The 17349-nt window shown below is 40.7% G+C and overlaps 1 protein-coding gene across 3 annotated transcripts; it reads right to left on the bottom strand.

Moving 5' to 3' along the window:
* Window positions 1-5: 5 nt before the first annotated feature.
* On the bottom strand, window positions 6-16708 carry golga3 (golgin A3). 3 transcript variants are annotated; one of them, XM_018668451.2, is made up of 24 exons: window positions 16639-16708; window positions 15140-15424; window positions 13333-13614; window positions 12306-12418; window positions 11070-11785; window positions 10810-10918; window positions 9267-9573; window positions 8966-9168; window positions 8702-8839; window positions 8192-8353; window positions 7722-8090; window positions 7222-7299; window positions 5891-6154; window positions 5690-5784; window positions 5136-5352; window positions 4710-4853; window positions 4313-4510; window positions 4086-4202; window positions 3651-3790; window positions 3383-3515; window positions 3092-3214; window positions 2703-2867; window positions 2087-2253; window positions 6-1934 (listed from the first exon to the last, which is right to left on the bottom strand). In XM_018668451.2, the coding sequence occupies exons 2-24, from the start codon at window positions 15309-15311 to the stop codon at window positions 1742-1744; spliced, it is 4605 nt and encodes a 1534-aa protein (XP_018523967.1). In that variant the 5' UTR covers window positions 15312-15424; window positions 16639-16708; the 3' UTR covers window positions 6-1741. The 3 variants fall into 3 exon arrangements, with proteins under 3 accessions (XP_018523967.1, XP_018523968.1, XP_050930997.1); XM_018668452.2 differs by lacking the exon at window positions 16639-16708 and adding an exon at window positions 16140-16545; XM_051075040.1 differs by lacking the exon at window positions 16639-16708 and adding an exon at window positions 16140-16544 and having other exon boundaries at window positions 13459-13614.
* Between the last annotated feature and the right edge of the window lie 641 nt (window positions 16709-17349).

Genomic DNA, 17349 nt, shown 5'->3' with positions numbered 1-17349 from the left:
AACTGTGATGATAGTGCAATTTTATGATAAATACAATCACATCTCCCAACACAAATGTTAAAACAGGAATGAATCATTTCCAATCTTTGAAAAAAGAAAAGGAAAAAAAAACTGCAGATATAAGGTTTATACAGCGCAGGTGCCCCAGCAAATATTACATACTGCCTAACGTTACAGTGAACGGTAGTTTGGAAGATATAGTCCAATTTTTTTTTTTTTTTCAGAATACAGTAAATCAATGTTTTGTTATAGCCTCGATAAGCATTCTCCTCAAAATATTTATTGTCCCTTTGGAAATTCATGAGCATACAATGGTGTTTCAAAAACAGTTTTTTAGTGTGGGAATGAGCACCGACACAGCAGCTGCAGCACAACTGCATGCAGAAAGCTATACCATCCAATTACTCCTCTACACTGAAATTTTAGTGTACAGCTGTACCAAAATTACTATCGGCTTTGATTTATGGTTTGCATTTGATATCTTGCATTCCATATTCTTTACACTAATAAACAATTATGATGAATTTACAATCATACAAAAAAGGAAGCGTATTAATATATTAACCTCTGGAAACAATTAACATATCCCCTTTCCATGAAACAGCCATTAAACAATTAGAACATCTGGTTTGGGGGATGTCATTTTTTTGTAAATACAGTATGTACCAAATGTAACAACAGAAAATGAACACATCTGATTGCACCTGCTGTTAGAAGTAACATTTCTGCTTCATCTTACAACTTTCTCTCAGTCAATTTAGTTTTAATCTAGTGTGCAATGTCAGTTGATGTGACCCACTTATCTTACAATAAACCATTCTTCAGTAAGGTTTTGCACACACAGACAATATAACATATTACATCTTGCACACACCCTCAGCAGAAATACGTTCATCCAAACCGACTTAGTCCTTTACAGCATATTAAAGATTGCTTAAGGCTTTTTTGTGTGCGAATTACTGCAGTCCATGCGAGACAAACACCTCCATACATATCTGAGATTAATATTTTCAGAGTTTAAGAACCCAAGGTGATATGATAACAACATAAGAAACACTGCATTTTAACAACAGGTCATACAAAAAAGGAAAAACAACTGTATATGACTTTTAACTTCATGAGAAGGAGTTTCATCACAAGCTGCTTAGAAACTGTGTGGAAGTGTAAGCACGTCAGTTAAATCAATCACTCGTACACAGGCACAAAGAAATGGAAGAACAGTTCATTGCTAGTCTGGTAACAGACTCAAGAGCTGTTTCTGTCACCAAAAACACTTTTTAAAATAATGTCAGCCATCTTTAAGCAGCATCAAAGCTACTGATTTAATATTATAAGGAGGATGATGACTAAATACCTTTTAGTGAGTAAACTGCAGATTCCACTGGGGAAAATTGGCCCAATGTATCAGCTTAACAAGTAGACCATTTTTGCATGTATGATAATTTAAAAAAAAGAGGAGGGATCTTATAGAGGCTGTCAAATGAAAAGTTTTAATTCCTTAACTCTAAATAAATAAATGTGACAATAGCATAACAAAAATATAAACAACCATCAAATGAAGAGGAAAGAATAAAGCTATGGTATATAAAGTATTACTCTGCGAAAGCACTTCTGTGCTGATGGGAGAATGCCAAATGTTGGCAGCAATTGTTAAGAAAAGAGAAAGGGATTACGGGGCTAAAAAGTGCCTTTGTGGATAAAACTCCACTCTCCCTCTATTGGCCTGAGAAAAGTTCTTCTGTTATGATTGCTGCTGTTCTGCTTCATTGTTATTTTTTACCACCGTGTTGTTTAGTGGCGTTGATGACTTGGAGATGTTATTTTGAAGCCCCAGCTGAGCCAGTCCCTCCTCTGTGTTTGTCCATGAGCTCACTGACTCATGTACTGTTACTGTGTGTTCCTCCATCTGCCTTTGGAGGCTGTCCATCTCCTCCCTGAGATTTAAAAAAAAACACACACACACACACAAAACATAACATGTAGTCTGGCATTGGGATAACTGTTCAACACTACACAACAAAAAGATTCATATGGGAATGTTGATAATGTTGAACCCAGACAATCACAAACACAACAATAGGCTTACTTGAGCTGCCGTAGACAGTTGTGTAGGTTGTTGAGGGGCTCCTTGCTGACAGAGGTTGATGGTTTCAGCAACTCATCCAGTAGGGAGGCAGGAACTGGGCAGTCCGGGATCTTAACTGGTGTCACTGGATTTGATGGGTTCCCATCACTCTTAAATTCCATGCGCTGCTGCTCCAACAACATCATTACAGAGGTGTATTTAGTCATTTATCATTATATTTACAACATGGGCCTTTAAAACCTCACTAAAGAGAGGGTTCTGGCTTTGTAAGCATTGTATTGTGGAAATTAAGGAGCACATAACATGGGTGATAACATAGTAACAAGTGGTCACTGCTGTCTGTGTGAAAAATATTAACATACTTTTAACTTCAGTTATAATGTTCTTGAATTATGTCTGATGACAACTGACTGTATCTCAAAGCCATAATGACAATTAAAGAGCAACTTAACATGGGAGATTTTCAAATGATCTTAAGTTACTTAGTAGCTTATTACTCAATCAGTACAAATGTTTCATGGTTTGCCCAAAATTCAAAAGGTGGCTTGGCTGGAGACCTTGTGAGAAAGCACGAAAAACTGGGCACAACTTTTCACAGAAGAAAGAGGTGCATTACCTTCCTTAGGCGGCTCTGTTTGAGGTCTTGTTTGAGTTGCTGATTCTGCAGCAGGACCGTCTTCATGCTGTTCCTCAGCTCACCCACTTTGGCCTGCAGCATAAACTTGTCCTTCCTAGTGCTGCCCAGCTCCTCCTGGACTGTCTCCAGCTCCACCTTAATGTTCTGAGCCCAGCAGAAAATGTTGTCAGTTATGAACCAGTTTGTATATGGTCGTAATCATATAAATACTGTGTAGAAGTAACTGCTCAGTTCATCTTTCATTTCCGTCAACACTCTACCTGTTTATGTTTGCCTGCTATGTTTTCATTTAGTAAAAGCAACTGTGTGCATTCATAAATACAGAGGGCAGCTCTGTGTCTATATTTTACAATGAAGTGAGTACTTGCCTGCAGAGCTGTCTGTAGGTTGTCCAGCTCCCTGTGATGGCACTGCTCCATCATCTCCACCTGCTGCTTCTGAGCTTCAATCTCCCTCTGCCTCTGCTCCACCTCCCACTTCAGGTCCTCAACCTGAACAAACAGTCAATGTTAGTCATCAGTTGTTCTCCAATATTAACAAGTTATGGGTCAAACTACAGCAGATTTTAAAAAACAGAAACCCTAGAACTGTTCATGAAAACTCATCATCAAGGTCATCATTAACTATATTCCAGTTTGACCCTGGCTGAGAATCTCTACCTCTTGGTGAGTGAGGGGCTGCTTGGCCAGTTCATCGTCCAGTTGTTTCTGGAGGATCTGGAGCTGCGAGTGAGCCTCAGCCAGCTCCTCTTGGAACCTGGAAACCTCCTGAGAATGCTGCTCATCCTGGGCCCTGCAGCGTACAACATATTCACTGATAAATGAGTGGTAAGGTGTGCAACTACAGATTTTGTAAAACAATATTAGATTTGAAATAAAGTTATTTCCCAAAAGTCACTGGATTCTTTTATCAGAAAAATGCACATACTGCAGTTTGTGTGCTTCACTCTGCAGAGCTTTGACCAGGTCCTCTTTGGCCTGCAGGTCCTTCTTGATCTCTGACAGCTCCAGCATGGCCGCCCTGTAGTGCCGTCTATTGTGGGCTGCTTCAGCTTTCGCTGCTGCCACCTAAAGGACATATCATATTATAACAACCCAAAGGACCCCAGGAGAGCCAAATGCTTCAGACCTTTGGGCTGACAAAAAGATAAAAGCTAAGGACTTAATATAGATATACTAACAGTTCATCTTTCTAATATTTATGTTTTCAAGAGGCTTCTTACTGTGCAAAGCAAATTATCTCAAAATAAATATTCAAATATATTTAAATTATAGACCTTAGAATAATTTGAAAGGCAAATATGATATGGAGTTGGTATTTCAACTCAACAAGGACACATCCTGTACAGTACAGAGCTCTTACCTGTTCTTTCAGGTCCTTGACTTTGGTTTTCTCTTTTTCCAAGGCAAGCTGTAGATTTTGTACCACCTGCTTCATCTGCTGGTCCTCCTCCTCTTTACGCTTCAGAACAGCTTGAACCTAAAAAAATTAAAAACAATGTTGCCTTTAAAAATTTAAAAGTGCATCATTTGTCACCCAAAATGTTCTACTTTGAAGAAGAAACATAATATTATAATACAAATTTTCACCTGTAAGTTGAGTTGAACAAGATCTGCTTCTCTCTTAGCTAAGGCAGACTCCAAAATATTGGCATGATCCCGTAGTGCATTGTGGGACTGTGCCAGTCCAGCCAATTTCCCTTTTTCATGCTCCAGCTCAAGTGCTAACTTCTTGTTAGCATCTTCTAACTTTCTGATCCGCTTCTTGAAACATCGTGACTCTTGAAGCTGTGAAGTCAATTCATGTCATTAACAAAACACACGTGAATCGATTGACTCCAGTGGTGAAAACACACAGCTCATCACAGGTTTGTAATAGATATTATAAAACAGGAAATTATGTTTTCCCCATTAAACCTTACGAGCAGTTTTGTGTTCTAAAACCATAAATAGATTAACATAAACTGATAAAATGACCATAGTTCACCTCATCCTCAAGTTCCAGGACCTTCTCCTGGTACTCCTCCAGCTCCGTGGAGGTGAGGGTGATCACTTCCTGCAGCTCCTTCTCTAACATAGTCTTGCTGTTGGTCACAGCTTGCAGCTCAGTTTGCAGAACTTTAATCTTCTCCTGCATGACAAAAACACACTGTATTTTAATATGTTTTAGATACTAAACAGATGCAGTTAATCAGGATTATTTGCAACAAAATGACAAATATCTTTATGACATCAGACATGAGTTGAAGAATGGAAGGCAATCCTATTAATCAGTGTTTAAAACCGTACTCTGTACTGAAAAATACAATTAAAACAAATGGCTATACTGTACTACACTTCTCTGTGCTAAACTTTATGTTAGAGCTATGAATTTTTCAAGGAATTGTAAAAGTCTGGTAGGTTTATACAGTACCTGTAAGACCTGGCTGTTTCCCCCATCTGACACCTGGGCCTTGAGTTTGACCAGCTCTGCCTCAGCTGCCTCCTTGTCAGTCAGGGCCTCTTGGAGCCTCCTGCTCAGAATGCCCACAGCATTCTCATAGGCCTTGTGTTTGGCCTTCATTTCCTTCTGAGCACTGGTCAAATCCGTCCCCAGCCTCTTCATGCGTACCTTCTGCTCTGAGATGGCCCTACTCGATGCATATGCAAAATAAAGTAATAAATGTCCATGGAGAAATCAGTTTCACAGTAGACCATGCATACATATGAACACAAGATGTAGGTGTTAAAAATCAGATTTTGTTTACAGATATAGATAGCACACAAAAAAGTGCTATAATATGGATGGATGTACTTTTTAAACCACATGTACTGACTCATGTATCTATGCGGAGATCAGGGATTGCATAATCAATGTTCCATATTTGTATTTATAAATAGCACTTGAAAACAGAAATGCCTCATGGTCCAAGTCATTGCTGTGGGAATCATTCAAGCTCCACAAATCTGTAAGAGCACATGACTCACTTTTTGGCTTCAGCCTCCATTTGCTCCACCTGTTTCCTAAGGCCTTCATTCTCTTGTGTCACTGCTGCAAGCTGGCTCTGATCAAACTGCAGAGACTGTAGGGAGGAAAAACCAAAAACCTAACATTACAATACAGATCTGGCTGACAGCTTTCCTTTACTTTATTTTGACTTTGTAAAGTAAATTATAAAATCACACTACCTGGATCTGGGTTTCTAACTGATCCCTTTCATTCTGAATGGCTTGCAGATGAGCTTCCATGTTATTCATCTGCTCCTGGACTCTCACCACCTCCTTCTGCAGCCGGGCCTGCTCCAGCTCTGCCTTCTCCTTCTCCCCCTGGATGCCCAACAGCTCCTGCTTCAGGTCCTTCACCTCCCCCAACAGACGCTTTTTGGTGGACTTGAGCTCACTGATCAGTTGGTCCTTGGAGCTTGCGTCCCGGCGATATGCTTCCACCATCACCTGTGAAGTCAGTGGCATTGTGTGTCTGATGAAAGGTTTACATAAAACAAAACACTAATTAAGTCAGTATTTTCTCCTTTCAAGGAATGTGGGTAGGCTCGCTCATATTTGTCTCAACCGAAGCAGTAGGCAAAATGACATTTCACAGCGTACTGGAGATACACTGCAGGAGAGGGTGCTGCGACAGGATCTGAATCCCACACTGCATCATCTCTAGGCTTTAGGGAGACATATTTCACTGAATAAAGAACACCTATACATGAAGAGTTGTACATGTCTTTTATGATGCCAAATAGCCTTTTGTCTGTTCCTAACAGGAACACATATTACACACAATATTTCATTTTGCAACATATTACAAGAAACCAGTGGAGGAAAGCTGTGATGTTTGTCATTTTTTGTTAATTCTGAGCTTTTAAGCTTTTAAATATATTCGAACTGATCCACAAATTTTGATGTAGGTACAGCTACACAAGTGTATCATTAAAAAATGTATCTAAAATAGATTATATTTAATGTTATAAGAAAAAATCCTGCACTGACAATGACTCATCACTGACTTTCCACCTATGTAATTACTTTAGATGCAGTGAAAAGATATCAGTTTGTTGATAATGAAGACAGTTTTTCTTCTTTAGCACCAGAGGTGCAGCAATTTGCTTTCCATGGATTTCTGATCAATAATGAATGCTAATGCATGAGTCTGAAGATGGTCTACAACAACTAAAACCTTATAAGAGATAAAATAACAATTCACATTACTGTCACTCTGTCAATTAACTTCACCATCTTTATGACAGCCTGTCACTGCAAAATGAGCAGCATCCCCTATTGCTCAATCCACTGAGGCATGTCAACAAGCACTTTGGGCATTCTTCTGAGATGACAGCCATCTGGTTCTACAATACATCCTCCCACGACAGCATCAGCGTTCAGCAGCTGGTAGATTTCTGACAAGTGCTTTATAAATGTATGTAAAGTCTACACAGTCTACACTTTTTTCTGTCTTCTACTAACTATGAGAGAGCTGAACGCAATTTCATGAAGGAGCAATGGACATGTCTTACCTTCTGTTGTTGGAACTGCTCCTTAAATTTCTGAACTTGTTTCTTCAGGTTACCATTTTCTTGTTGCAGAGTTTCAATCTGTAACAAAAAAAGTCATTTGTTATTCACTATATTATGGTGGAGAGGTAATCCCAAAGGGAAAAAAACTCAGATGCTAAATACTACTTGCATTAGAATTACTAAATTACTGAATTTCGGTCGAAACTGATGCTAAATGTGTACAAAAACAAGGCCCATGAGACCAAGTCACTAGTAACTCTGCATTTTCTACAATGCTTTATAGACAAAAAGTTGTTGTTCACCATGGCTGAGAAAGTATCTAACCATAACATATCTAACTCAAAGTGTCCGCACAGAAGTAGATGGAATGATGTCTAAGCCCAGAGGGGAATGTCAATATTTGCTGTACAGTTAATGGTGATGGTTTATTCATGCATGTGATCATTTCTCTATGCATGAATATTTAGTTTCTGTTTTTTCACCTCCCACCTGTCTCATACCTGATTGGCTTTGACCTGGATCTCCTGTCTGAGCTGATCTAGGACATCTGAGGCCACCAGAACATCCTCTCCGAGACGCTCAGCACCCTCATCAAGTTCACTCTTGTCGGCCCGAGCTGCCTGCAGAGCCACCTCTAGGACAATCTTCTCATTCTGTAGGTACTGGATGTTGTCGTCCTTGGCGTTGCTCTCTGTCTGCAGCTCGGCCAGCTGGGCCTCCAGCTCCAGGTAGCGGGCCTCTAGCTGATTGATGGACTGCTCTTTGGTGTGCAGGTTCTCCTGAGTGGCGGTCAGCTGGCGCATCAGCTCCAGATGTTCTTTCTGGAGGGCCTGCAGCTGCATATCCTTCTGGGAAAGGGTCAACTTCACCTGAGAGAGACAGAGTCAGGTAGTTTAGAGCAGAATACAGCAAGAATTTTACTAACCATACAAGGTGGAAAACCAATCGCTGTAACATTTGGCATGACTACCTGTTCTAGTTCCCTTTCCAGGGTGCTGGCTGTGTTGGCCAGTTTCATTAAGCGCTCTCGCTCTTCCTCGAACTCCTCCAGTTTGTGCTGCAGGTCATCTTCCACCATGGTCTTTGCATCCTGGATCTGCTTGTAAGCAGCTTCCTGGGTCAGCATATCGGCCTACATCACAGACAGTAAAATGTTTTAAATAATATGCTCAATTAGTTGAAAAAAATAATATCAAACAGCTGAAAGACACACATCTACTTATTAAAAAAATTATGTACACAATGTTTAAACCACTGCTTTCAGTATAGAAAAGCCTGATTATATAAAAGATCCCTAGCTGAATAAATAGATAGATGTACTTTATTGATCCTGTGAGGGAAATTGTTATAGCGTTATAGCAGCAGAGACAGCAACAATAGGTAACAACAACATTATGAAAAGAGTAAGGAGTATAAATACTAAGAAAATCTTAAAAATATATAATAGTATAAGGTCAAAAAGGGACAATGGAAAATATACCTCAATGCTCTGCAGCTGAACAGCAATACGCTCTTTTTCTTTGATGGAGCGGTGTTGGGTCTCAGTGAGCTGGTGAGACAGTGTCACATTCTCCAGCTTCAGATGTTCCAGGACACCAATCTGATTCATCTGTCCAGCCTGGGAGCAAAAAAATAGCACAACACAAAAAATGTCACCTAGGATGTCTTCATTTTTTCATGTCAACCTTTGTTTGTCTGATGTAAGGGATTATGACAAAACCACCTGCATCAGCATCAGCCTTACCTGCATGTTGGCCATTTCGCTTTGCAGACGTACTCTTGCCTCCTGGGCCAATGCCAGCTGCTGCTGGTACCACTGTCTAACCTGCTGGAGTGAGTCAATCTCAGCCTGGGAGGTCTTCAGTCGGCTCTGCAGGGTGCTGCGTTCCAGCTGAATCTGCTGAAGCTGGCTCTGAAGACCACCCATCTGCTGACGCAACTCCTGAACTGTAAACGGGAAATTCAAAAACATCTACATTAACAATAGGGGTTAAGGTGACAATACCATTTTACAGTCAGCTCTCTGACTGTAAATCATCACTCACCTGTATTGTCTCTAGAGGTCACAGTGTTTTGCATCTCCTCCACCTTCCCCATCAGCCTGCTGTATTGATCTTCCGCCACCTTCAGGTCATTGCTTAGGGAAGCTAGACTGGCATTCTTGCTTTCCAGATTTCCCTGAAGCTCCACCATGGCCTTCTCTAGCTGGCTACAGTTCTGACGCAGTGTACCAACCTCTGTGGTGAGGGCGCTCTGTTTCTCCTGGCTGACCTGAGCCTCCTCCTTCTTAGCTTGCAGCTGAGCATTCACTGTAGCCAGCTGGGCCTGAAGTTCTGTCTTCTCCTTAAGAGCCTGAAGGACAGGAAAGTGTGGTCAGCACCCAATTATTCTCAGCCTTTCCAGCATAGTCTCATTACTTGGGCAGCTTGCCCAGGTAAGTTAGCAGCCACCAACCTAAATGTAATATTTCTGAATGCTGTGATACACGACCTGGCATTTGTTTGCAGTACAGACATTTCTTATGGTGTTAAATGATGTAAATAATTGAATGCAAGTTGTATTTATGCAAACACAGACAGCCCTGTTAGCATTAGTAAAAAGGAAAAAACCATTAAGAAGAAAAATGAGTCAACAGCTCTGCCACCAGTTCTGTGATGATATACTTAGGCACAGCAGTCTCCCTCTCTCGCTCTGAGCAAAATGCTGACATCAGCACGCTAACATGCTCACAATGACAGCACTAACATGTTGTTGTTTAGCAGGTATAATGTTTAACCACTTCAACATCTTAGTGTGGTGTGTTAGCATGCTAATATTTGCCATTTAGCTCTTAACATAAAGTACAGTTGATAATAATTGGAATGTTATTGGTTTTGCAGGAGATTTGGCCACAAATATACATAAACCAAAGTACCGGACATATTCAAATTTGATAGGTGGATGGCACGAGATAAAACCTGATTATACATCCAGAGGGGCCATGTGAATGTTTAACAAAAACAAAAATGGTGGAGTCACAGAAAAAAATCAACAACATCATTATGATACATTGTCAACAAACCATGAATGTCTGAAAATTTGAGCCCATCTATATTCCACAAGATAGGTGAAAACTCTGACTGTTGATAGCATTAGATGAACAGGCCATTTCATGGCAACCCATCAGATAATTGTTGACATATTTTAGTCTGGACTAAAGTTGTAAGCCAACCAATCTTGCCATTTCCTGTCACTAGCACCAGCAAGTGTTAAACATTAGCAGTACTTTTTTTATTACATGGGAATACAGTTCATACAGATAATCCACTCAGAACAGGAATCATTTTATTAGATAACAAGTCATGAGAGGGTCTAGTTCACGACAGGTAAACAAAATAAAATAATTACTGTACAATGTAATACAACCAATTGCCAAGAAACTGTTTGTTTATGGTAGTTTTTTAGAATGTAGTTCTTTTAGAGATAGGAAATATATAAATATTTAAAGGTGTCTGTGTTATTTTGTTCAGTCCTATACAAAATGTGTATGGATGGAGCATTGTTGAGAGGAAACAGAAAATATGATTATAGAAATGAATGTTCTACAACCTGACTGGCCTCAGATGACAAGGACTCCAGCTGGCCCTCAAGTCTCATTTTCTCTTTCAGCACTTGGAGCATTTCATCATGGCCCATCACTGAACTCTCCAAAGAAACACTGAAACAAATGTAAATGTCTCACATCAACAGTGAAATTATTAATGTATTAATTCATTAGTTGACTGAAAGAACAATTACCAAAGTAAGTGCTTTAAACAGGCATTGTAATGTTCAAATTAATTCTATCCTTATCCAACACTGAAACATACCTGCTGGAGAAACTGTCCCTGCGACTCCGAGGCTCTGCTGTCCCTTCTCTCTCTTGCTCCAGCTCCAGCAGGTGCTGTTCTTCACTGGCTGCCTGCAGCACCTCCTGCAGGGAGGGGAACTGACCCATGGCCTCAGGGGCAATCTCCCTCCCCTCCACTGTGTAGGGCCCTCGCTGCCGTTCCACCGCTGCAGAGAGCATACCGTATGTCCCCCTGGTAGACACACTGCTGTAAGATGAGCTGTCACTGTCATTGCCGTCGTTCCCTGGCCTTGTTCCTGATTCACTGCCATCAATTTCTGAGACACTGTCCCCAACTTGGAACGGACTACCAGGCTGTGCCTCTGTCTCACAGGTGCTGCTCTCTGACATCACACTGACCTCAGACAGTGTGGACACTGAGCTAATGGTGGACTGGAGGGAGCTCATTGTGTTATCTGTTGTCCTTAATGCACCACCTCCTCCACCATCATTCTCAGGAGACTTGTAGTCAGCCAAGGAGTGGATCTTGCTGGGGCGGGGCGACCTGGATTTCCTCTCCTTGGATGGCGGAATTCCCAAGCTACCCAGTTTGGGACCACGTGGGACACTGGTCCTCAGGAAGGAATACTCCTTGGTCATGGCAACAGTGTTGGCCCGGGGCAGCGCCTCAGGATGCAGCATGAGCTCTGGATCCAGGGTGCTGAATGGCCTGTTCTTGGTGGTGGTGCGGTGAGACTAGAAAACAGATAACGGAGAAAGAGAGAATCAGAAGTACTGCCACAATGACAAAATCTGAATCAAGGCTGCCCAGCTTGACACCTACAGTGCAACTTAGTAGCAAATTAGGCAATGGAAGAAAATCAATAAAACAAATGCACAAACATGGAGCTCCTACTGGTACCAAACCTGCACCACTGCAGAATATTTCTCCAAAGTGGAAAGCTGTGGTCTCTCTAGCCATTAAACTGTGGATCTCATGGGTTGCTTTTTCCAAGAAAATCGCATATTTAGCAAGACAGCAATAAACTAATATTAACTAAATATTAACTAATGAATATTCATCTACCAAATTCCTTCCAAATCTGTTTATGGCATTGGGGAACATTTCTCTAAAAAACAGACAGATGAGTGAATGACAAGAGGATGACAAGAGTGGCTAAGGAAATGTGAGGATTTTGAAGACAGACTTGGTTACATAAACACATGATAAAAATTTTGTGCTGTCGTTAACCTGACAGTGAGTTCATTCACTCACCCTCTCCTTGTGTCTTTGCACTCTGTATTGTTTGAGTTGCTCCTCCAGGCGCCGGCGGGCCTCCAGGCGAATCTTCTCCTCATTCTCCATCTCTAGTGACGGCTTCTGGTTGGCTAAAGAGAAAGTGTGTGAAAGGAATATTCATCACATCGTTACATACTGCACAAGTGCACCACAGCACTTTATCTACACAGGACAAGGTTCTCTACAACTCTAAAAGGGAAATCCTGGCAATGAGGCTTATGTTACATAATCAGACATTGCTTCAGTATGTTTGAATGGTAAACAAATCATTCAGATGGGATTTATATTAATCCCTGGGACAGAAATGTGTTTTAATACAAGCCATAATGACTAGTGTGTCACTAATTGCACCTGTACTATTCACCATTTAACTGAAAGCTACAGCAGATTTATAGAGTCTGCTTAGATTATGCACATTTAAAAAAAATTGACCTCAGTCATGACAGCAACAGCTAATATTCCCAATGTTGCACCGAGCTAAACAAAGATAAACAAATCAAACAGATGTACACTGGATCAGTCATGTTCATGTGCCATCAAAACTGATAATATAGAATTCTTCATGCGATGTTATATAAAGTATATTACATGTGAGTTATTAGCCACAATTATAAGCCAAAGAAAATCACCACAAGCCTAAATATATTACATTTCATATTGTGAGCACAGCAACGACGCCTTTAAAATATCACCAAAAAGATAACATAACAGAGGAATTAGTTCTAAAATGCAGCCATTAGTCCAAACAGTGTTCCAAATGAAGCACCCACACCAAACTCCAATCAAGCAACTAAATGCCTATGGGAGTTGCAGGAAGGAGGTAGACTTAAATAACTAAAAAGAAATCCCCACTGAATCCATCTGTTCAGATAAGACACGGACAAGGGAGTTAAAAAAAAAGGATGTGCACATGAGCCAAAAAACCAAAACATCCCACAGCAAAATGAGGTTTAAATACAGAGGATATAGAGGGGGCATTCACTCCACATAAGTTTATGCTTACACAATTCAGTCTCCTGCATAGGCATACTGAGTCTGAGCGACTGCAATGCATCACCCTTGTGAACCGTGACCTCAGCACTAGCCCCCTCAGACTTCTCTAGCATCATGGGTGGATAAGCGGCCACACCTGGGGAGGGCTCTTGGGTCTGGGAGTTGACAGGGGAACTGGTGCTCTGTGGACGGGCTGTCAGAGGCAGGGACCCATTTGCACGGGTGTCCCCTGCAGCACCGAAGCCCTCTGCTAGTCCGTCTCCATTTGGCATCACATCTGAACTAACAGGACCTGAAAGAGAAGGGGGAGGAGAAGCCCCGGGGAATGTGACAATTAGTCATGATAAGTTCTCAAGAACTAGACTGAGAGGATGTGATTCTCTTGGCAAACTGGCTTGACAACTTTGTCAAGCTACAGTTGCGTTAGTCAAAAAAATAGCTGGAGTCATTCATGCAGCACATGGCTACTGAAGCATCTCTTTAGCTGCACCTACTCCCGTATCAAGGAGTGCAAACATTAGGCTCATCTTGCATGGCAACGATATTTAAAGGCCCTCAAAACCTTTATTAACTTTGACTGTTGTTTATTTATTCATGAATATTTCATGTTATACTGAGGTTGCCAAGATGTGAAACCATCCATAAAAAACAAATTCAAACATCATTGTACAGTATTTGCCAAGAATACATTTATACTATGACTGGAGTTGACAGAATTGAAAATGAAGCCAACGTGCTAAAGGGAAACATAATCAAACATACTAAACACAGAGAGTACGGTTCAGCCTGTGAAAAAACTTCTTTGCAGTTCTATTTGGGGCTTTATCAAATTTGTTAAATCTCAGACTTTTCTTTTTTCAACCTGTGTCTTGTGCTTCACCCAATTTTACACAAGCATTTAAAGCTCAGAAATACATTTTCAGCTTGTTTTTCCTCCTGAAGCTGAATAATTAGAAGTCAGTTCAGCTATTTAACACAGTAGCTCAAAGAGCAATGTAACATGGAGCAGTAAAGGACCTCAGGCCCTCTAACAGCCACCAAAACAGGTCATGCATGTCAGGTTACAAGTGTAGATACTAGTAATGTGCCTAAAGGAGAAAAAACTTTGCAGATCGGAGAGCAGAGTTGTCAGTCATTCCGATGGGAATATATCAGACACCGGTCCAAAACAAATTGATTTCTAGGCTATGCACATGGAGTCCATCTATGTGGACGTCACTGCAGTCACTTTCCTGAGTGGCCAAAACACAATAGTCAGCATCAAGTGAAAATAAAGCAACACTTTCAAAAGAGCTGTGTAATATCATAGTATCTTACCAAGCACATGTTCTCTTTTACTCAAACATATAGTAAAATCTAAGTATTTCTTACAAACCTGTCCACAGACAGCAAAACTTCCTCTGAAGTCCTCATAATACCACTTTCAAATAGGACCAGGCCTCCACAGGTCTACAGGTTTTGCATAGTGTAAAACATTATGTCTCTGGGGTTGTGCTACTTAAACACACACGTATGTAAGTCAGTTTCAGCAGACACATCATAGAAAATTCAGATGGCCTTTATTTTTTAAAAACATTCATTAGTTGAGTTATTTTTTTCCATCATAACTGACTACCTGACACCTTTTGATTGGTTTTGCCACTGAGTGAATAGTGTCACATTAAGACATAATATAGTGTCACATTAAGACATAATATAGAATAGTGTCAGATTAAGACATAACATAGAATAGTGTCACATTAAGACATAATATTAGCACATACTGCTCGATATGATCAAACTTAATAGTATCCCATTGAAGCAGTATCAGGACTCACCATTACAAATATTCCCTTTTGTGTTTTGTGTGTTCTCCTGTCCTTGTTGTTTCAATTGTGTTTCCCCTTCCGTAGCATGGGCTTCAGTCTCTTTGAATTTTCTAACTTGGCCTTCTTGGTAAGCATTTGCCTCCATTTGAGCTGCTTCTGACTGGTTAGTTTCCATTTCCATTACGAAACTGATCAGTCACAGTAGTGTTGGTGCTTCTTTGGAAAGAGCGTCTCACAAAACCATCTTCTTAGGGGACAGGCCAGCTGGGAGCATGTCAGTGTCCAGGAACACCTCTGAAAACAGGCAGCAAGAGAAAAACAACATTTAGTTTAACATCTGCCACTGTTTGGGGAATATGACACATAATAAAGACCAATATACATCACGAAAGAAGGTGTGGCTCCTGACAAGTGATCTGCCTCAGACAGTAATAATGTTATGTAACAACACAAGGTGCTTTAATTGAAACATAAGCTTGTGTGAAGCGCCAACAAGCTGGCTTGGTTGTTAAGTAGATTGTGTCGCGCTAAATATAGATTTACTAGCAACTATCATTGAATTCCTTTACTTTTTCACAGAGAAACAGATAGGACAACCTGCGTTAACAAATATAACATGTCAAACTGACGATCAGCTGAGGCTCAGTTTGAAAATAATGACATCTTTGTAGGAATCTGTAGAATCTGCTGATACATTGGACACACGGCTTAGCAGACATTTAAATGTGACCCTTTCAACTACCATACTTAAGACTGTCGGAAATATCAGTTTGAGAATAGCACTCGCTGCTTTTGATATGACGATATGGTTCCCGAATTTGCAACGACAGTTAAAATATAAGCCATGCTATGGTACATGTTACACATGTATCGACTGGCAAGGCTCGATTTGCATTAAAGCATTTGAAGACTCTGGCACTGAGTCTGAGGTATGCAGCTATCGGCTTTATCTAAAGTGCTGTGACTGTGTTCATTATCATAATTCGTCGTATGCTATCTGTCACTTTACCTATTAATGATAACTTCTGACTCCAAGACTGTGTTGCGAAGTTCTCGCTTGCTATCTGGCAGTGGCTGGATTGCTTCGCTAGCCTCTGTTCTGCGCCGTTCCACATCGTCTTGCTGGACTCACCGGTTTAGAGGACATAATAAACCGAAACAGTCGTTGATAAACGTATATCGTCAGGCTGTTATATTGTCCTTCAGTACTGACTGGGGCTAGCTTAACTGTACCAGCCAGCGCCAAGGATGATAGACAAACTAAGGTGAACAAATGAAGCTAACGATACTAGCCTGACAGCTAGCTAGATGTGTTTACGACGGGATCTGTCAAGCTAAATTTGCTAACTCGTTAGCCAGAATCGCCAGCGTCGGTGCAGGAGTGATTTCTGAAATATTTTAAATAATTCAACGAATTACCCTCTGTCGCGTTAGTTCGTTATAAACCCCATGTATAAATTACAAGATGACAATTTCGGTAAATGCTACTAAAGACATTAAATGGTCACCTTTTTGCGAGCTTCGCCTTTTACTACGTGGCTGTTTGGTTTCCGTCCCTTTACGTGTCCGACTAGAAACAGAGAGTGCAAACAATATACTGTGAAAGAACAAATAAAGCTCGTCAAAAAGCGGAGTGTCTGCTGTGTATACCCACAACGTTTGGATTTGAAATATACCTGCTGTATTAATTATGTGAGACAATTATATTGCAAATGCATATGACAGTGACTAATTGATTGCACGAACTTTAATATGGAACGGACATTACCTCTGTTGAATCTGTCGGATGTGTTACAGAGCTTCACTTTTGTGGTCAAAGAGCTCTGCCGTGGCACCCTGCAGCTAACCTGCGGCTGCGGGTGCTTTTAGTGCCACCAGACGTGCCATTACAAGCTGTTAGTGCCACTTTATGTGCCCTCCGCCATATTGCACACATAATGCATGGATTACATTAATGTGTACATCATTGTATCATGCGACTAGGCTACATAATGTAATGAGATTAAAGCGGATTCCACATAAAGGATTTGACTTCGTCCTAACGTGCCATTTCAGTTATGTATTTACTCTAGGTTTATCATCGTTACTCACCCAGTTGAATTTTATTATATGTGTCCGGGAACTGTTCAGTACTCTTTCCACTAATGATAGTAATATCTTTAAATTCATTCTTTAAATACTGCGCATGTAATTAGTACAGTGATAAAGATTTAAACTGA

The sequence above is a fragment of the Lates calcarifer genome, linkage group LG13, assembly GCF_001640805.2.
Source record: "Lates calcarifer isolate ASB-BC8 linkage group LG13, TLL_Latcal_v3, whole genome shotgun sequence".
In the NCBI taxonomy this organism is placed as follows: domain Eukaryota; kingdom Metazoa; phylum Chordata; class Actinopteri; family Centropomidae; genus Lates; species Lates calcarifer.
This window is presented reverse-complemented; position numbering and strand designations above follow the sequence as displayed.